At 46.4% G+C, this 21,194-nt stretch overlaps 1 protein-coding gene across 1 annotated transcript in view; it reads right to left on the bottom strand.

Annotated features, from left to right (window-relative positions):
- CNTNAP2 (contactin associated protein-like 2) overlaps nucleotides 1-21,194 on the bottom strand; it is a 928,799-nt gene that overhangs the window by 19,405 nt on the left and 888,200 nt on the right. The window contains exons 19-20 of the mRNA XM_015422149.1: nucleotides 20,232-20,462; nucleotides 18,860-18,862 (exon numbers count right to left, since the gene is read on the bottom strand). Coding sequence (XP_015277635.1) covers nucleotides 18,860-18,862; nucleotides 20,232-20,462 — 234 coding nt within the window. The remainder of the gene's footprint in view (nucleotides 1-18,859; nucleotides 18,863-20,231; nucleotides 20,463-21,194) is intronic.

The raw sequence follows: 21,194 nt of genomic DNA on the forward strand, positions 1-21,194 counted from the left end.
AACTGCTAGGTTGGCAGGAGCTGGAACTAGAGACGGGAGTTCACTCCGTCACGCGGCGCACTCGGGTCTCGAACTGCTGAACTACCGACCTTCCACAGCCTGCAGTTTGGCGTCTTAACCACTTGAGCCACCGCAGCTCTGTACTACATCAATTTAAAAAGGAATGATTATTTATTATTCCGAACTGAAATTAAAAGACTATGACAAATACTTGCCAGCCATCCCACTGCCTATGAATTCATCGTCCAACCCACTGGAAGCCAGCTGGAAGTGGGGATATATTTTACTGAGCAGCTGGGTTGCTGCCTACACATATCCCGTTCTATCTCTCCAAGGAAAAAAGAACTGCAGGCTTATCGGTTTATACAATGAAAGCGGAACCTTCGAGGAAGGGGTCCCAGGGTCTCCCTGAGTGGGCCTGGAGGCAAGACCCGTGGCTGGCACCCAAGCAACTCTCAAGCGGCCGCTGTACATCACATGCCCCTAAACGGATTGACTGCCTGTCGTTTGCCTTCTCTCGTCTTTGCCTTATTAAGATTTTTGATTGTTTTACCCTCACTCCTCTCCCACCTTGAATCCAGACAAAGAAACCTGATATATTGGCTATGCCTGCCTAAGTTATTGCCTTCATGAAAGTTTTATAAGCTGCGCTTATATTTCACCTGTTAAAGGGAAGATAAGCAAGTACCTTTTGTAATTAACATGGAATATGAAATGCATCAGGGGTCTCAAAGGGACCGTAAAGCCGTGCACTCACGGCGCTCAGCCATAAAGACAGACAGTCATTAGTAACGGACCCAAAGAAGCACCTGCGTAAAACTATCTTGGGAGCGAGAAAATTGCTTTTATAGTAAGGCTCCGCACATTAATCTTTTGCCAAGGCCTTTCTATATTCTCTCTGTTTATAAAACCTGTACAGGGAGATGTTGGCTTCCTCCCCTCAAACAGCCTGGCAGTGGTTTTATCGGCAGGTGTAAAGCAGAGTGGTACACTTGTGGATACACCTTCATGAGCAAGAGCAGTTTGAGATCGTTCCCTTCCCTTTATGGGGGAGTGAACAGTGCAGGACCATTTCACATGCGATGCAGGGGGAAACCCAGGCTGGTCACTTGAGTGTGGACTTGAGAAGGAGCAGCAAGAAGTTCTGGATGCCTGATAATTCTACCTGTGGATATACACACCTGGGTTCGCAAACTACCTATTCTGCCTAGGGAGGACCTATCAACAGAGGCATAACATCCAAATCACAAGATGCTCAAGTCCCACTGTACGCTGCGCTGGTCAGGCCGCACCTGGAGTACCGTGTGCAGTTCTGGAGGCCACACTTCAAAAAGGATGTGGACAGAATGGAGTGGGTGCAGAAGAGAACGATGAGGATGATCGGGGGCCTGGAGACCGAGCCCTACGAGGAAAGGCTGAGGGACTTGGGAATGTTTAGTCTGGAGGAGAGGTTGAGGCGGGACATGATTGCTCTCTTGAAGTATCTGAAGGGCTGTCACTTCGAGGAGGGCAGGGAGCTGTTCCCGTTGGCAGCAGAGGATAAGACTCGCAAGAATGGGTTTAAATTACAGGCAGAAAGATACCAGATAGATATTAGGAAAAAATGTTTACAGTAAGAGTAGTTCAGCGGTGGAATGGGCTGCCTAGGGAGGTGGTGAGCTCCCCTTCAGTGGCAGTCTTTAAGCAGCGGCTGGACAAACACTTGTCAGGGATGCTCTAGGCTGAGCGGGGGTTGGACTAGATGGCCTGTCTGGACCCTTCCAACTCTATGATTCTATGCCCTGCTACACTGCAGCTGGTGGCTGCTGGTGGCTACACTGTGGTGGTAAGAGGGAAGTGTTTGCACCCAATCGTGGGTAAGCAGCTGGGAATCCCCCCCCCCAGTCAGGGGAGGAACGCAGGGGTAGACTAGGAGGAAGAAACATCCCTAGAAAAGAGCACCACCACCCCTGCCCCACCCCTCAAAAGGAAGGAGGGAGGAAGAGTCTACCTGCCAACCCTCCTACCTAGCCAGCCTGACACTGTGTGGGCATGTTCGGGCACTGCCCTTCTTGCTACTGGGCTGGCCCAGCCAGCAGGGCTCTGCACATTAATCTATTGACAAGGCTAGGTCATTCTTTATTCTCTCTGTTCATAAAACATACAGGGAGATGTTGGTTCCCTCCGTGGGCAGAAGCTCTCTAGAGTTTGTAGAAATCCCAAGAAAACGATATGCAAAATACAGGTTTGCTCACAAGGAGATTTTAATAAGCAGTGATCGAGTTCACAGAAACAGCAGGCTAAGCTCCCATCCACTGGGTCTGAAATCCCATCCACACATGCACAGCCAAACTTAGCCAGATCTCAAAACGAGATACATAGCTAAAACTAAGCATCTTATACCCTAATTGCTGGCTATGAGTTAAAAACAAATATAATTAATTAAGCTACCCTAAGCACTAGGAAGAGACAGGCGTCTAGAGGTGAGAGAAAACAAATCAGGCTTCCTAGATAAGAGCTGCTAACGAGCACGGTACAGAGGAATATTCTCTTGGAAGAGACCTGATGGCCGTCCCCTTACAGAACCAGCCTGTGACAAAGATGGAGCTACAAAGGCTATACAGAACTCAAGGCAAGCACCAGACTGTGACAAAGATGGAGCTACAAAGGCTACACACCACTACTGAAGAAAACAGTTCCTGCTGCCACGAGCCCCGGGATGCTTTTGGGTTAAAATGAATGGTGGAATGAGCTCCCGGAAGACATCAGGGCCCTGTGGGACCTTTTGCAGTTCTGCAGAGCCTGTAAAATGGAGCTCTTCCACCAGGCCTTTGATTAGGGAGCTGCATCCATCGACCTGAGGCCCTGGCCCCAATATTAACACTAACATCAATATTACACCAACTTGAATAGCCTGTGCTCCGCCGATATGGCCCAGACCATATTGCCAGCTGAGTGTCAGATGCCCGCCATTGTTATGTTGTGCTAGCACTTTATGTATTGTTTTAGATCTATTTTATTGCAATTTTATTTAATCACTTTATCTTGTTATAATACTATATAATACTATATAATACTATGTAAGCCGCCCTGATTATTTTATCTTGTTATGATACTATATAATACTATGTAAGCCGCCCTGAGCCTGCTCCGGCGGGGAATAGAATAAATGAATGAATAAATAAATAAATAAATGGCATCCACAGGTACATTCAGGACCATGCACAGCCCTGGAGTTCAGGTGAGGGAATTCTGGACAGAACAAACATAATCCCGGATGGAAGATTAACTCCTTCCTTGCTTCCAGATGGTAGCTGGGCATAGGTTTTCTAGGCATGTGATGAGCGCTCAAAAGGACAACGTAGCAACACCTTATCCCACAGAAAAACAAAGACGTCTGTTTGGATAAAGGAGTCAACAAGGACTCGGACAGAATCCTCGAAAGACAGACAAAAAGGGAGATGCTTTTTCGCCACTTCTCGTGCTACGCAAAAAGCGTGAGCAATTGCTTTCTCCCTGTTAAAAGAAGCAGGGGAAAGCAGAAGCACGAGTGAAGTTACATGCCCAGAATTGCTACCTTTTAAAATACACCAAGCGGCTAGGAAGCAACAGGTTGGGGAAATGAACAGCTTGGGAACTGCGTATTTCTTAAATTCAGGAGACTATGCAGTGTCTATCACATTGCTACTCCACCCTTCCTCCAGTGAGCTGAAGGGGATGTATACAGTTCTCTCCTCCTCTGTTTCATCCTTCCAACAACCCTGTGAGGTAGGTTGGACTGAGAGTGTATGACTGGCTCCAGAGAACATTGAGGTTGAAGGAGGATATGAACCAGCCCTCATCTGGCACTCCACGCAACACTGTTCCTATAGAGTGAACAGTCTGCAGTCACTTTCTAGAGATGCCAGCCTCCAGGTGGGACCTGGGGATCCCCGGGAATAACAGCTCATCTCTAGACTACAGAAACCAGTTCCCCTGGAGGAAATGGATGCTTTGGAGGGTGGACTCTATGGCATTATACCCCAACTGAGGTCCCTGTCCTCCTCAGGCTCCATCCCCAAATCTCCAGGAGTTTCCCAACATGAATCGGGTAACCCTATGCCTCCAGTACTACTGTGGCAATACAAGCTTAAAAGGACTGACTGATCTCAAAGCACATTGTCACAAGAAATCCAAGTAGCCGGGGGTGGTGGTGGTGTCCCTGTCTTCCCCAGGCTCCATCCCCAAATCTCCAGGTGTTTCCCAACATGAATCTGGTAACCCTATGCCTCCAGTACCACTGTGACAATACAAGCTTTAAAAGGACTGACTGATCTCAAAGCACATTGTAACAAGAAATCCAAGTAGCCGGGGGTGGTGGTGGTGGTGTTTGCAAGCAATGCTCCCTCTAAGCTGTGGAGTATTGTGAGCAAAAATTCCACTTTGTGAGGTTCTGGCATTAAAGTTGTGAGCGAAGCGATTTGGCTACTGCATAAATTAGTTTGCTCTGGAGCCCTCCTTCCTGAGCTATAGGACAAAAATGTGTGAGCCGGAGGCTAAAAACCTGTGAGATAGCTCACACTAACTTAGCTTAGAGGGAACACTGGTTGCAAGCCCAGCACAACCAGCTCAGTGTACAGAATGCCTACCAGAATCTAGTACCACCATACCACTATGGCAGTGCAAGCTTAAAAGGACTGGTTGATCTCGAAGCACAGTGTCACAAGAAGTCCAAACCGGGGGTGGGGGGTGGGGTGGGGTTTTGCAAGCTCTGTACAAGAAAATGGGAACACAAGGAAATGCCCAGCAAAGTGGGGGGGGGAACCCTCTTGAAACCGACAAGAGCAGTGGAGAAACCCCCAGACAGGGAGGGGGGAAAAAGAACTTCCTGAACCTGTGAGTGTCATTTCCCCAGAAAGCACTTTCCTGGAGGGACCTCTTTTTGGGGATGGTTTGTAACTTGGATCCTGTAAATCCGATCCTCACCAAACTTGGAGGGTCGGTAGAGGAGAGTCAGCTGGAGATTCCCTGCAGGTTTGGTGTCTCTAGCATGTGTGTGTGTGTGTGGGGGGCATTCTACCAGGTCACGGACCTCCTGAACCGAACCAGTTTGTTTGACACTCAAAAGTTCCTGATGGTCCGTGGTTCACGAACCACAAGTCTAACCACATTTCCCCAGTCCCATCCCAACTCTGGATCCTGTCCTTTTTAAAAAACACACAATACAATTGACAGGTGGAAGCCAGTGCCACCTTACAAGGGGCTCCCTCCAATGGCATGGGCTCCTTTTCTGTGTCCTTGTATTCATTATTTTTTAGTTGGGGAGAGGGGAACTTGCTCCTCATTTAATGGGGCGAGGGGAATTTATCAATAAAAGATTTCTCTGCACTGATTGAGCTGATCTATTAACTAGTATTGTAAGTGGCCTTGAGCTAAGATGAAATGTGGGATAGAAATGCTTTAATAACTAACTAACTAAATAAATAAAATAATTCACTGTATGTTGGCACTCCAGTACATCATGACGGTCAGAAAGACATAGGACTCTAGAGCTGTAATCTATTAACTAGTATTGTAAGTGGCCTTCAGCGAAGATGAAATGCGGGGTAGAAATGCTTTAATAACTAACTAAATAAAATAAAATAATTCACTGTATGCTGGCACTCCAGTACATCATGACTGTCAGAAAGACATAGGACTCTAGAGCTGTCTCCTCTGGGGCCTACTTCACACATTACACTGCAGGGGCTCACACCAAAAATGATAAAGTATGAATGCAACAAATGTGTTTGACGATCCATTTCTCTCACAGGTACACTTGCCAGGGGAAAGTGATAAGCCGCAACTCCCTGCTGACTGCTAAGCCAGGTTTGTTTCTTTGTATAATGTATTTATGAAATGTCCCCTCTAGCATAGATGAACTATAAGCAGTAGTCCCACTGTAGTGTAGTGGGTAAGTGCACGGACTCTAATTTGGGAGAACCGGGGTTGATTCCCCACTCCTCCACTTGCACCAGCTGGATGACCTTGGGCAAGCCACAGTTCTGATAAGAGCTGTCCTTGAAAAAGAGCAGTTTCTGTCAGAGCTCTCTCAGCCCCACCCACCTCACAGGGTGTCCGTTGTGGGGAAGAGAAGGGAAAGGAGTTTGTAAGCCGCTCTGAGACTCCTTTGGGTAGTGAAGGGCGGGGTATAAATCCAATCTCCTTCTTCTTCTAGTACCCAACTTTTTTGAGCTTGCTGGCACATTTGGAATTGTGACACATTGTGCTGGGCACAGCCACAAAATGGCTGCCGTAGGAGGAAGAGCTAGACACAAAATGGCTGCCACAGTTTACCTTCAGTCGAGGCTTGCCAAAATCCAGATGGAGTCTGGAGTTCTCCTGGAATTACAGACTACAGAGATCGGTCTCCCTGAAGGAAATGGCAGTTTGGGAGGGTAGGTTCTATGGTATTCCATAGAGTCCAGGAAAAACCAGAAGTCTCAGAGGGACATCACATCCGTGCTGGACTCCCTCCCTTACTCAAACAAAGAAGTCCACAGGCACCACCTCCAGATCTCCAGGTATTTCCCGTGCCAGAGTTGACAACCCTACTTCAGTCGCACAGTGAAGATCCTTGGGCTGTGCCGGCAGCTGCTCCCAAAGCAACAGTTAAAAAAAAACCCTGCACAACCAATCAAATCTCCAGTGGCCAATCAGAAGCCATGCTAGGCAAAAGCCCCGCCCGGCCCTGCTCACCATCTAAAAACACCAGGAAAATCCATGGGATCCATGGCGGCCATGGGCCCAATGTTGGGGACTCCTGACCAATGCTCCCTCTAAGCTGTGGAGTCTTGTGAGCAAAAAGTCAACTTTGTGAGCCACTGGCATTAAAGTTGCGAGCAAGCAATTTGGCTACTGCATAACTCAGTTTGCTTCGGAGCCATCTTTCCTGAGCTAAGACGAAAATGGGTGAGCCAGAAGCTAAAAAACTGTGAGCTAGCTCACACCAAGTCAGCTTAGGGGGAACACTGTGAGTCTGAGCAATAGGCTGTATAAGAAACTGAGACATATTAAAGAGACCGAATCAGTGGACCAGATTCCTGTATGAGACTTCATAGAACAGGACCGGCTTCAAAGTGGGTTCTAGCGTCATAGCATATTAATACACCATGAGAGATCATTACGGCTCATTTGAGCTACATTTTAAAGGTTTTCCGATATTTTACTGAAGCTGAGGTGTATGATTTCAATGGGTGCGTTCAGACGGCTCTTTAGATCCGCACGAGGCACGGGTGCCTCATGGATTTAAATGTAATGTCCAGACATCAACATCTGGGAAACGTCCGTCTTCCGTGAGCATCCCGTTTTGCTGCACTTCAGAGCTGTACTAAAAAGATACTACTTTAAATCTGGAGTTTTTGGTTCCGATGGGCCACTCGCGGACTTCCCCCTGTCTGATCGTTCTAGAGCGCAATTAAAAATGGCGCCCGTTCGGGATGGTCTGACACCAGACCATCCTGAATGGGCACCATTTTTTTAAAAAAAATCTTGATTCTGTGCATGCACGGATAACCAAGGACGCAATATCATGCCTATACACATGTGCAAACTTTTGTGTTTTTTTTAAAAAAGCCACCGTGCGCGTGCCTCATTCAGTGGATGCCGTCTAGACAATCCACAGCGGAAGCAGTGCGCAGTAAGGGGATTCCCCCGGGGGATGGATTAAAAAGATCAGGATCAAATTTGAGCCGGCATAATGGCGGGATTAACTGTCCGTGTGAACGCACCCAATGTCTATCAGAGGGGTTGGAGTAGGCAGATAAGGTCCTACATGAGGTGGCAGGTAGGAGTCCAGCAGCAGCGCTGTGAAGGACTAGTGTTGTTAACTATGAACAGTCATCACTTTCTAGTTATATACTTTTTATACATGTGGAACAATCCAGGGAGCAAAATGAGTTAAATAACTCAGAAGGAAAAGGCTTGATTTGCACAGCAAAAGTGTTGGGTGATAGTGAGATATTGAAAAAATGGTATATAGCAGAGATAAGATAGTCCAGCAGAGCCAGAGTAAAATAATTCAGACTCTGAATCCATGTGTGATTAAAATATAAAGTTTGTACTAAATTCTAGCATGGGAAGGGTAACTGGGATGAAAATAACAGCAGAGCAAAATCTACTACATCCTTACTCTACAAAGACAAAACTAGAAGAGAGGGAGAGTATGGCTACTCTTCTTGTTTCTTCAGAACACCAAACAAAGACGGGAAGAGAAGCCATAAAATGGTAATACACCTTGACACTTTGGTCCCAATCAAATTCCTAGATCAGGGAGAAAATTCCCGGGCTTTCTACATCTAAAGAACATTGGTTACATGAGTAACATAAACAAACATTTAACCCCAGATATAATGAGTGTTTTCAACTTGTAATACCCAACAAAAAGAAAATTGCCCTCCCTTTTCTACACTGTTTTTCACCTATGGAGAGAAAGGAAGATGGTGTGTGTGTGTGTGTGTGTGTGTGTGTGTTTGATACCAAGATTATGGGTATTAAAATGTCTGCTTGCCCCCTTTTGAAAAGCATCTTGGTAACACCAGCAATGCAGAATTTCTAGCAATGCCTAGAAATGATTATGGGTAAAGGCTGTCCTTCCTTTAGATAAAGGCTGTTCAAAGCGGCTTCTCTTGTGATAGGATCTGCTTATCGTCTTCTACAGCATTAAAATTCTACTCAGGGCTATGTGAAACCACTTGAAATGCTTGGGGGGGTCTCTCAGCAAATGCCTGGAGAATTTATGGCTTTGGCAGGTAGCTCGACATCAACTGTCTGTTAGCTTCTGATGAAATGCCAAGGGTGGAGCAGAGATTGTAATTAAGTTGGGTAGGAGGAGAAAAGAATGTGCCCAGAGGTGTCAGGAACCAGGCAAAGGCTGAAGGGTCCTTCCCCCCCCCCCAGCTTTCCATTAGGAAAGATTTATGGGAAACTCAAGCACCATCAGTCAGTCATTTGAGAACCCAAGAATGGAGCTGAAAAGAGATTAAGCTTGCTTTCATTTGTTCATGTGGGGAAAAGAAACCACATAGGGGAGACCCACCGATTAAAGAATTTTTAGCTGGTTGATCTTCCGCGTTTAAATCAGTTAATGAAATCAATGTGCATGTTGCCTCAATTCCAATACTCTTTCAAATCTTTCCCTCTACTGAAGGAAGCGATAGTAAGTGACCATTTCATTTTTATGATTAATAATCTATATACTCCCCCCACCGCCAAATCCAAAGCAGCCAATGACAAAACAACATGAAGGCATTTAAAAGAATTGGAGGGCATGCATGGGTGTTCTCGCCAGTTCGCCTGGCAAGGCGGGATACAAATTGAAAAAAATAAATTCGACTGGATGTTGTTTTCCCCTTGAAAAAAACAAAATGCAGCTGTGGAGCTTGCGATCTGTGGTGTGGGGACAGGGAACTGCTTGAATCTTTCTTGGCCAGAAAAAAAATTAGCTTTAACCAACTTCTCCCCCCCCCCCCCCCCCGTGTGTTTGTGTGGAGCAGTTTGGAGTCAGAGACTATTATCAGAAAAGCCATCAGAGAGGAGAATAATTTCCTTTCTTCTTGTGCTGGGTCTCAGGTTGCAACCTGTATGGCTAATTGAATGCTGTTTTACTTTGGACCAAGAGGTTTAAAATCGTAATAAAAACAGTATAAACGCTCTCAAATATGATTTAATCCAATACAAATTCATCAAAGAGAAGAACTCAATAACAGAACAGAATAACAGCAAGAATCCTGGGGAGCACAGGGGTTTCCTCAATAGGGATGAGCACGAACTGCATTTTTACAGTTCATTTTGGTTTGTGACCCCTGCTTTCTGCTCCCCACTGCTCAGAGCCACTTAAAACCCTGCTTTCTCCTCCCTGCTGCTCAGCTGTTTTTCACAGGGCGTAGAAAGCAGGGGGTTAAATGGCTTGGAGTCATTTCAACCCCCCTGCTTTCTGCTCTTCATGAACCACCACAAACTGCCTTAAAATTCATGGAAGTTCGTGGCAGCTCTTCAGTTTGCCAACTTAGGTTCACGAACCACAAACTGCCCCAAATTCATCATGAACATATGTTTGTGAGCCTGTTTGTGCCCATCCCTGTTCCCAACATGCCAAATAATGCCTCCAGGACCCATTTCAGGTTGGGAAACCAGTACAGGGAGGTGAAAGCTGAACCCCTTCTCCATGTGCACCACAGTCCCACTGCATGCATGGAAATTAAGGAGAACCTATAACACGTCTGACTGCTACATACAATGGGGTTCCCTGCATACTCCGTAAAGTGTGAATCTGGTATTCAGCCTCCAAAAGCTGCCTGTAATAAGTGGTTCTTGCATTGCCTCTGGAAAGCCAACAGGAAAGGGTCCTTATATGTTTCTCCTGGCAGGGCTTTCCAACGCATTGGGCTGGATCAGGCCACTTTGTTCACTCAGTCTCCCCTCCTGTCAGGACCCACAGCAAAACAACGAAGTACATGCTTCCAGGAAGGTTTTACTTTTATTGAAAAGCCATAGATGCAATAACATGAACACTGTTAGGAATGGCGGGCTACCTGTGCGCATAATAGGATATAGGGCATTCGTATGCACACACACACCCCAGCAATACCCACGGGAGATTTCAAGACTCTCTAATGGTTGCGAAGCTGGGAACAAAGAAGCTCCCACAGAAGGTAGACACCACAATCTCCTCCAGTAACACTTTACAGATAAGCGTTGCAGCTTTGAAGCAATTAAAAGCATGGGAAGGAATGCAAAGCAATTAGAAAGCCTCTCCACACTCATGGCAACTTAGCTGACACCTCCATACTAAAGCCATTTTTACATCACATGGCTTTTACACATGCAGGCCCCATGATCCCCTGCACAGCGTTTTTTAGGTGGTTAAAGCAGATGCCCCCTTCCTTTTTCACTAGCAGAAAAGCTCACTGGAACCAGGCCACTGGGTCAACAATTGATTCCATTGGATCAACAATTGATTCCATTTCTTGGCTTGCCACTTTTTCTGAGATGGCGGAGGGTCACACACTGTAGCACAAATGGATAAGCATGTTCATAAGGATACAAATGTTCTACTAAATCCATGTGATGTTCGCTGCTATTAGAAATGTCTTACTGGGCATAATTGTTTTGAGCAGTAAGGCCAATCAGGAAGCATCCTCAGTGTGTTCAGGTTGACCAAGAGATGATATTCCCATATCTATCAACTGGCTTTTTAAAAAATAAAAAAATAACAGCTATTCATGATTCCGTTTCCTTTTGCACTGGTGCAGCCTTGAAATATTTCTCTTTTTGCCTCTGTCAGGCCCCCAGTCGGTGAGTCAGACATGGACCCTGAAGAGAACGGGTTACGGGACTATACCCAGTACACATGGCAGCCCCACACAACCACTGAGTGCATGGGAGAGTGGGTGTGAGTGCCCTGACCCCATCTCCTGCCTCTGCAAGATCATCTGGTCATCTGCAGGATGCGACGGTGAGGAGAAAGTGGTCCCGCCAGGCAGGAACGCACAGGAACGGAGTTATGTAGAAAAAGCCCAGCAGGAACTCATTAGCATAATTGGCAACACCCAACAGCAGAAATGTATTAGCATATTAGGCCACACCCCTGATAACACAGGTAATTAGCATATGAGGCCACACCCCTGTGTTACCAGAAGTGTGCTCATCCAGCCACACCCACCTTTTGCTTCTTATTCTGTTTACCTTGTTTGTTGTCAAAACCAGGGCTTTTTTTGTAGCAGGAACTCCTTTGCATGTTAGGCCACACACCCATAATGTAGCCAATCCTAATGAGTTTCTGCTGTTGGGTGTGGCCTATTATGCTAATGAGTCCCTGCTGGGCGTGGCCAACTCAGGAGCTAGCCGGAACTCCGCTCCTGTGCGTTCCTGCCCCAAAATAGCCCTGGAGAAGACAATTCGCTATCCACTTTCAACAGTATTTAAAATGCACAGTAACACAGATGACATTTTATAGCATACAATATCTTTTCCCTGGATTCCCACAATCAAATGGCTGTTGTTTAAACTCCCCGGGTTGTCTGTCTATCCTATAGGGATGTATTAGCTAATTACAGTTGTGAAGGAAGGCGACTGCTTTGCGGCTTTGCTTTCATCTCATTACTGTTCAGAGGAGAAGACGGACTTGTTGAGTCCTGCTGTTTCATCACCAAGATGAAAAGTCACCATGGCAACGGGGAAAGAAGGAATAGCCAACAAGGTAAAGGAGATAACACTTCCTGATAACCGTTTGGCAACCCGACAGAGTATCGGGGAGGGTTTCAGAGCAGTAATTGAAAGAACAAGCTGTATAGTCTCTCTGCAAATGTGTGGTCCCAACCCAACAGGGAAACTCTGTCAGGTATACACCCCCCCCCCCGCATAAGGGGGAAAGCGGTCAGGGGGAGTATTTGGGGAGGGGACAGTTAGATTTAAGTCCAGTAGCACCTTAGAGGTCCCCGGAAGAACTGCCACAATTTTGCACGGCACTGATACTGCTGGACTGGCTTGGACCATTGACAGGACAATTTCACCCTAATGAAATGATCAATACCATCGTCAGAGACCATCTTGTTTGTATGGAGCACTTTATTTGTTTTGTCATGATTTAATCGTTTTTACTGTTTTATACTGTTTTTATGTATGGACTTGTGCCCCTGTGTAAGGCGCCCTGAGCCCGTTCGCGGGGAGGGCGGGGTAAAAATGCAATAAATAAAATAAAATAAATAAAAACAAGAGTTTCAGGGTGTAAGCTTTCCGGAGTCAAAGCTCCCTTCCTCAGATACAAGTAGAGTAGGAATGCAGATCTGAATCTTTTTAATCCCAGTCAGAAGGTGGGAGGGGCTGCTTGTAAAGAATGCTTGCAAAGGATGCAGAGGTACAATGCATATTGTCATCAGTGTGATTAGAGCAGAGTGGCAGTGCTTGGGGGCAGAAAATTAACATCTGTAGCAAGATAAAAGTCCGATGTTCCTATTCAGCCCTGGGGGGTCCATCGCTCTGAACTTGTGCATCGAGTTCTGCAATTTGAGCTGTAATTTCCCTTTGAAATGTCTTTGTTTGAGGACTGTCTCTCTAGGGCCAGCAATGGAGGGACCTGGAAAGTTAATCTTTTAAAGGTGGTAAACTCCTAAAAATGATCTCCAAACCATATCAAGCAAGCTCTGTAAGCCAGTTCTGCCTCGCCAATGATCCTGCCAAAGCTCCCATATTAGAATTTTAAGGAAAACACGGGATTGGGAACTCTGGAACATCTGGTAGCCAGTGGTTGGGCCTTCACTCTAGCAAGGGATTTGATCAGGAATGGAAATGCTGCTTTCATCATTTTGAAGGGTTTGTGCTGCTAACACATGTCACGACTGTCAGGGGTGAGAAAAAAAAAGGGCTGCCTCAATTTGCTGTCCTTGCATTTGGAGGCCAGACAATGATTCTGCGTGCTGTTTGTTTCACTGTCGCCCCGCAACCCAGTTCCAGATGGCTTTCGCCTTTCCAAATGGGCATGCTGTTCTGAGCTTACACCCAGGCTGGCCCCCCATTTAAACTGTCAAATAGTGGGAAGTCCCATCTTTTCGCACAGAACACGTGGGTCATCGAGGGACTTGTTGTAGCCACAGTACAAGCAAGTGTATTTAGTTTTAACGCTTTAATTAACTGTTAAATATGGAGCTGGGGCAAAAAGGTACTCAAGCGTAATGATGCCTTCCTATCCGACACAGCAACTTCGGTTTTCCACATGGAGATGCCAAACAGCTCAATAATATTAGGCATTATAGAAGCTAATGTGCTCATCTTAATTTATGTTTCAGTCATTTTGTACTTTGTTGCTTGCCTCCAGAAATGCTTTTATCCTTCTGAAACGTAATGGGCTGCATTTGGACATAATGACGTGGTTATTGTCATCACAGAGGAATGCAGATATACTATAAAACTGAATAGCAGGATTCTGCTGTTACAGAAAGAAAGGGAAAAAGAGGGAGAGAAAGAATCATAGAATCATAGAGTTGGAAGAGACCTCCAGGGTCATCTAGTCCAACCCCCTGCACAAGGCAGGAAATTCACAAATACCTGCCCCTCCACACCCACAGTGACCACTGTTCCACGCCAAGAAGATGACAAAGAACCTCCAGGATTGCTTCCTGACCCCAAAGTGGCAATCAGCATTTCCCTGGGCGTGTAAGAAAGGGCCACAAGAACTAAGCCCTGAGGCAACCCTTCCTGCCCTCCCTCTCATGATCTGCCTAAATCCACAGCCTCTGTTTGAAAACCTCCAAAGAAGGAGAGCCCACCACTTCCCGAGGAAGCCTGTTCCACTGAGGAACTGCTCTAACTGTCAGGAAGTTCTTCCTATTGTTTAGCTGAAAACTCTAAAGAGAGTTGCTGTATAATAAGGTTTAACAAGAAGCGGGGACCCGCGATACTCGTGGGGGGGAGAAGGAGCTCCACATGAAGGAGAAAGAGGAAGTAGCCGCAGGTGAGCCTTCTCCCCCACCCCCTTGCACCAATGGTGAGGCCCGCGTGGCTCCCAGCTGCTGGGCCCACCAACCCTTCTCCCCCACACCAGCAGCGAGCTGCACGGGCCTGCCAAGCCTTCTCCTGCTCCCCCCCCGGGCACTGGCAGTGAGCGCTGAGTGGCTCCCAGCCGCTGGGCCCGCCAAGCCCGCTCCCTCCCCCGCACCGGTGGTGAGGCCTGAGCAGCCCCCAACGGTCAAAGCATTCTCTGCACATGCGCAGGGAACGCGTTTACGTTTTGGGGATTTAAATATCCCCCATATTTTTTTTCAAGTTTTTAGATTTTTTTACACACCTGGGGACTGCTCCAAGTGTGCAGGGAAATCTCTCTGCCCCCCAAGTGCCCCTGATGTGCGGATTTAGATATCCGCACGGAGGGGGCAACTTGGCTATTAGATATATAGATATGTTTATAATGGTAGTATGGTTGGACTTTCATAGGGTTCCAGTGTTTTAGCTTTCTAGTGTTCTAATGTTCTGGGGTTTAATTTTTTTTTTTAAATGCTGTCAACGTTGTTGTCAACGTTATGTAGTTAACAATTGTATCAGCAAACTGTTTACAGTTTATAACTTTGGTATGATGACTGATGTTTGTATGAGTTTTTCTTTGTGTTATTAATAAAAATAAAATAATAATAATAAAAATAAAAAAAGACAGAGAGGGAGGGAAAAGCAAATACTCCATAAAATATTTTCTGCTTATCAGAAGCCAAACTCCCAAAATATGAACAATTTGTTTAAAAAGTTATAAATGCTATCGAGTACCTACATAATGGCCAACTCTCTAACAATATTAACAAACGCAAACGTCCTCTCTTCTACTTCCTTGGTTGTCTGGTTTCCTATTCTAGAATATCTCATTTCACAAGAAACCATCCCTAATATAATTAATGATCTTTCCTCACGGTAAAAGTTTTTTACCGCTACTTATGTTGTTCGCGAAGAGTCGGACTCGACTGTGCAACTGAACAACAACAAAATGTTGTTTAATGGCATGGAATATCTTGGTTAATCACTATTAATTTCTATATAAGCTACAGGTAAATTTCCTTATGATGTTTTCAACTTTACAATAATTTATACTAGCTAATATTTGAATTTTATTGTGCTTTATATTTGAGTTATGATCATATTGAACAGTATATCTGTACTAGGGTTGCCAAGTATAGCTTACCTCCGCAGCGGGGGACTCCCGGGTAGATCCCGGACTGCGTGCACGCGCGCAAAGCACGCACGTCATCAGGAAGTGACGTTATGATGCAGGGCACGCTGGGGGCGGGGCCACGACCATTCGAGGGGAAACCACAGAGGTTTCCCTCGGATTGGTCGTGGCCCTGCCCCCAGCGTGCCCGGCGTCATAACGTCACTTCCTGGTGACGCGCACGCTGGGGTGGGGTTCCCCCCGGGGCCCGATTCCGTGGCGGAGGAAATTAGGCCTCCAAAGCGGGGTTTTACCCGCCCCCACTTGGCAGCCCTAATCTGTACTCTGGATATGATGGTGAAACTGCAATGAAATGCATTTTGAGGGGGGGAAAGAAGTCATCAATGGGCTGAACCCATGATAACCCATTCCACCGCAAAATTTGCACTAACATACATGGAGTAAACATGTAGGGTGTTTCCTGCCAAATGTAGCACATAAAACCTATTTGTCGGATGGATGGGGGTGATGGAAAGTGCCATCAAGTTGCAGGGGACTTATGGAGACCCCCTCAAAGGGTTTTTAAGACAAGGGGTTCAAAGGCAATAGATGAACAGAAGTGGGTTGCCGTTGCCTGCCACTGCACAGTCACCCTGGACTTCCTTGGTGGTCTCCCATCCTTCCTTGGTGGTCTGCCATCCAAGTAGTAACCATGGCCAACCTTGCTTAGCTTCTGAGAGCTGACAAGATCGGGCTATCCTGGGCCATCCAGATCTGGATGTTGGATGCGTATGAGTTAATATATTATTGTCGGCCCATTGCTGGCTAAGCGCCGTAACAATAAAATTAATTCATTATTGTCGGCCTGCAAGTAGATGGACATTTGGGGCAACTGGAACCTGGTTAATTGTTTGCACTGCCGGGGTCCGAGACTGCCCAGAGTGCATAGCCAATACTAATTCAGTTATATGTAACTGGGCCCTGGCCTGGATAGCCCAGGCAAGCCCGATCTCGTCAGATCTCGGAAGCTAAGCAGGGTTGACTCTGGCAAGTACTTGGATGGGAGACCTCCTTGGAATACCAGAGACGGGAGGTGGGGGCAGGCTTCATTCATTCATTCATTCACTTCTCTGAATATCGTCCAGGTCCCCAGTAGGGGTCAGTCTCCAGAGGATACCATGACTTCCAGAGTTGCACACACACAGATGCACATATGAAAAATGCAAGTTATATGCAGCTGTTACTCATGGATCTCAGACTTATACTTTCTCTTGACAGTCAACTGTCTGGTCAGAGCCTGCACTGGCTCTCTGACATCACAGCCCCTGACCTAATGAGAAGAAGAAGAAGAGGAGGAAGAGATTGGATTTATACCCCGCCCTTCACTACCCAAAGGTGTCTCAGAGCGGCTTACAAACTCCTTTCCCTTCCCCTCCCCACAACAGGAACCCTGTGAGGTGGGTGGGGCTGAGAGAGCTCTGACAGAAACTGCTCTTTTTTTCAAGAACAGCTGTGCCATAACTACGGCTTGCCCAAGGTCATCCAGCAGCTGCAAAGTGGAGGAGTGAGGAATCAAACCCGGTTCTCCCAGATTAGAGTCCGCGCACTTAACCATTACACCAAAACGGCTCCCAAGTCAGCTTCCCCGTAGGTCCTCTGGTAACACTCAATATCCAAAAGACCACAAGCCGTGAACATGTTAACGTACAGGAATATATAACACCCACACACACGGGGTAATTTCCTGCGGGAGCACACAGGAGCAGAGCTCCGGCAGTAAGGAGCCCAGGGGGCGGGCACATGCAACAAACCCCACCCCCTGCTCCCAGCAGCCTTCAGTCAGGCCACGAGGAGCAAGAAGCAGCCAGGTAAGTTGCAGAGCCCCCCCCCCCGCCTGCCTTCAGGTACAAGCTCTCCCTCCTCTGTGAGAACAGATCTGCACGTTTCCCCCCCGCAATAGCTAGCAATCCAGAACAGTCCAGTGGAGCCTGAGCGGTGGGTGTTGCCTTCTGACACTTCCGGTGATGTCAGGGGGTGTGGCATATGCACTTCCAGTGATGTCAGCGGGTGTGACCCCTGCCCACACATAAATATAAAAACCGGCTGTAGTTTAAAAACTTTAAACAGCTATTTTGAATCCTTAGTAATATGAAGGCTTTCTTCTTCTTCTTCTTCTTCTTCTTCTTCTTCTTCTTCTTCTTCTTCTTCTTCTTCTTCTTCTTCTTCTTCTTCTTCTTCTTCTTCTTCTTCTTCATCATCATCATCATCATCATCATCATCATCATCATCATCATCATCATCCTTTATTGGCATAGCATGGTGTTACAAAAAGATAAAAACAAGATAAAACTGGGGGCTTTATACCACAGTGATAGAGGTAAAAAAGGTCACAAGCAATCAGTTCAGAATGACATATCCCAATATAAAACTATACATTAAAAACTAAATGTTAAAAACTCTTGCCCTTCGCTTCCATACAAGAGAGAGGAACTCAGCTACAGATGCAGTGATTTCAGGGGATTTATCAGAGGCTTTCTAGATTTCCATTTGCCATGGTAAAAGTTGCAAAAGATCTTGTACGGAATTCTGCAGATCACGGATGTTTTAAAACATCGAATGATCGATCAACGTCAGTCAATCGATTGATCGGCTGTTGTTTTAAAGTAGTTCATGGATATATTTTTTAAAAAGAGTGGGAAGTGATGGCAAGAATTGGGGAAAAGACAGGGCTGTGGCCAGGATGTTTGACTTTGGGGGGCATTTAAATAATTTGGGGGACACTCCCCCCACAGGCTGTGTCAGGAGCAATGAGAGAGTAAAAGTTTTTTTTTTAAGTGACAAGAGAGTGAGAGGTGAGGGTGCCGGCAGGCAGGGTAGGGTGACAGCTCTGTGCAGCCACGGTGCGCACGAAAAATAAAATAAAATAAACTGGTTGGATGGGAATTCGGGACGCTGGGGCTGGAAAAAGAAGTAGAAGAAGAGATTGGATTTATACCCCGCCCTTCACTACCCAAAGGTGTCTCAGAGCAGCTTACAAACTCCTTTCCCTTCTCCTCCCAACAACAGACACCCTGTGAGGTGGGTGGGGCTGAGAGAGCTCTTGACAGGAACTGCTCTTTTCTTATCAGAACTACGGCTTGCCCGAGGTCATCCAGCCAGCTGCAAGTGGAGGAGTGGGGAATCAAACCCAGTTCTCCCAGATTAGAGTCCGCACACTCAACCACTACACCAAACTGGCTCCCAGGGGGCCCATCCCCGAGATGTCCCACTGTAGCTACAGGCCTGGGGGGGGAAAATCATCCTACGATTCAGGACTGATTTCCCAAAAGTTAGCAACCATCTCCTTGAACATAATATGATCTCAAGGTGCAGAGCAGACTGAGATCGGGGAGTGAACTGCCTAAGTCAGCAGAGACCAATTATTATTTTAATGAAGTCGAACGTTTCTCAGAGCCCTAAAACGAAATCAAAGTCCTTAATTGTAAAATCCGATGCGCGTCTTACAGATGCGGTAAATCACTGAACTGAATAAGCCAGATGGAACAAGAGGAAACGTTTGTAAAAAATATATATCTGATGGCTCCTTTGTCATGGCCTCCGGGATGCAGATGCTTCAAGAGCGGCAAACAAACGTGACGCTCAAAACCCCCCCCCCCACAAATTTGCTCCTAAAATTAGATATTGTTTCCCAGCTGCATCCAAACAACAGCAAATATTCATTTAGCAATTAACAGAGGAAGAGAATGCTGCAGTGAGCAATTTGTTTGTCTAAATCACCAATCCCTTGCACCTGTTATTTAGAATGGCACTGATTATACACAACAAAATTATAGGGGCCCATAATTTAGATTTTAAGGACACAAAAAGGATTAGGCATTGATGGAAGATAAGACTGTTAATGAACATTAGCACTGAATGCTCGATGTACAGAGGTAGTAGAATCTGGAATGCCAGATGCCGGCTGGCAGGGTTGCTAGGTCTGACTCAGGAAATATATGGGTACTTTGGGGTGGAGCCAGGAACAAGGATGTGACTTTTGTGATGTCACTAGGGTTATCTGGCGAGGCCAACAAGCCGGAAGGGAGTTCTGCCCGTCACATTTAAGCATTTCTTTTAAAAGCATGCCTTTTAAAGCTTTCCCTACATTGGAAATAATGGCAGATGGGGCACCTTCTTTTGGGGCTCATTGAGTTGGACCTCCTGGTCCAATCTTTTTGAAACTTGTCCCCCCCCCAGGAGAGGCACCGCCAGCTATGCTGAAAATTTGATGCCTCTACCTCAAAAAACAGCCCCCCCTCGAGCCCCAGATACCCATGGATTGATTCTCCATTACACCATATGGGGACCGGTATCCATAGAGTATAATGGAGTGCCCAGTGGCTATCTCCCCCTGCTTTCTGACAGCCCTGAAGTTTGGGGAGGAGCTCCAAACCAGGGGAATCCCTGCCCTCAACTGGGGATTAGCAACTCTACCTTCACGTTCCACTTGTGAGCTTCCAAAGATAGATAGATCTTTGTTTGATGCAATAAAGCAACTGTTATAGTCATATACTTTGACTGATATGTACTCAACGCAAGTCGCCTGTGAAATCAGTTCTGACCTTACCTGAATCGGCATGCCAAGGATCTGTCACAGAAGACATTGGTTGGATGGTTAGTGGATTGGCCCCACAGTTGGATTCTACAAGATGACCTTCCGTGTGGACGCGAGTGGAGATGTTGGTTGGTCTCAAGGCCGCTTTGAGTGGGGCGAGCTGGTTGAACTGTACTCGAGACAGGCAGCCAGAGAATCCTGGTGTGTTGTATTTACGGATCTCTTCATCAATCGTCCCAAGCTCTAAGGGGAAAAAAACCCAACAGAATTTGTTAAAGCAGAAACAAAGCATGAGTTGGCTCTAGCCAGCTTTCCCCCACTCAATCTGACCCAATTCCCTTCTATACTAAAGCTCCCATCCCACATGACTCTTCTACACGCAAGCCCCTTGAGCATAGCCTTTATGGATGGTCAAGGAGGATAATACATCTTTTTTTACCAGCAGAAAGGCTGGTAGGATCCAACTCAATATAACCATGCTATGGACTTTCCTGTAACTTGTACCACCTGAGCTGTAACTTCTACTTTTCATAGGGTTGCTAGTTACTTCCTGGGAGTGGGACATCTCCTGCCCCCAGGTCCTGTTGCCCACCACTGCTCCAGTAGCCAGCAGGAAAACCTGTAAGTGCCAAGACAGCACTCTAGGAACCACCAAAAACTCTATGGTTTTCCCTGTAAGTGACATAAAACTATTGTGTCGGTGGCACCCTCCATGCCGCCCCCCCCAGCTTCTGGCCAATTGCCAGATGCTGGCTAGCAGCCCTACATCCTGTCTTGAGTAAAGTCATTACAGTTACACAGCAAAAGTAAGATTCAGGTGGGTAGCCATGTTGGTCTGAAGCAACAGAACAAAGCTTGAGTCCAGTGGCACCTTTAAAACCCATGAAGTTAAATTCTGGGTATAAGATTTTGTGTGCATACAGACTTCTTCAGATACACTGAAACCAACCATTACGTATAGGAGTAGGGGGGTGT

This window comes from Gekko japonicus, unplaced genomic scaffold, assembly GCF_001447785.1.
Source record: "Gekko japonicus isolate JY-2015 unplaced genomic scaffold, Gekko_japonicus_V1.1 scaffold330, whole genome shotgun sequence".
Classification (NCBI taxonomy): Eukaryota; Metazoa; Chordata; class Lepidosauria; order Squamata; family Gekkonidae; genus Gekko; species Gekko japonicus.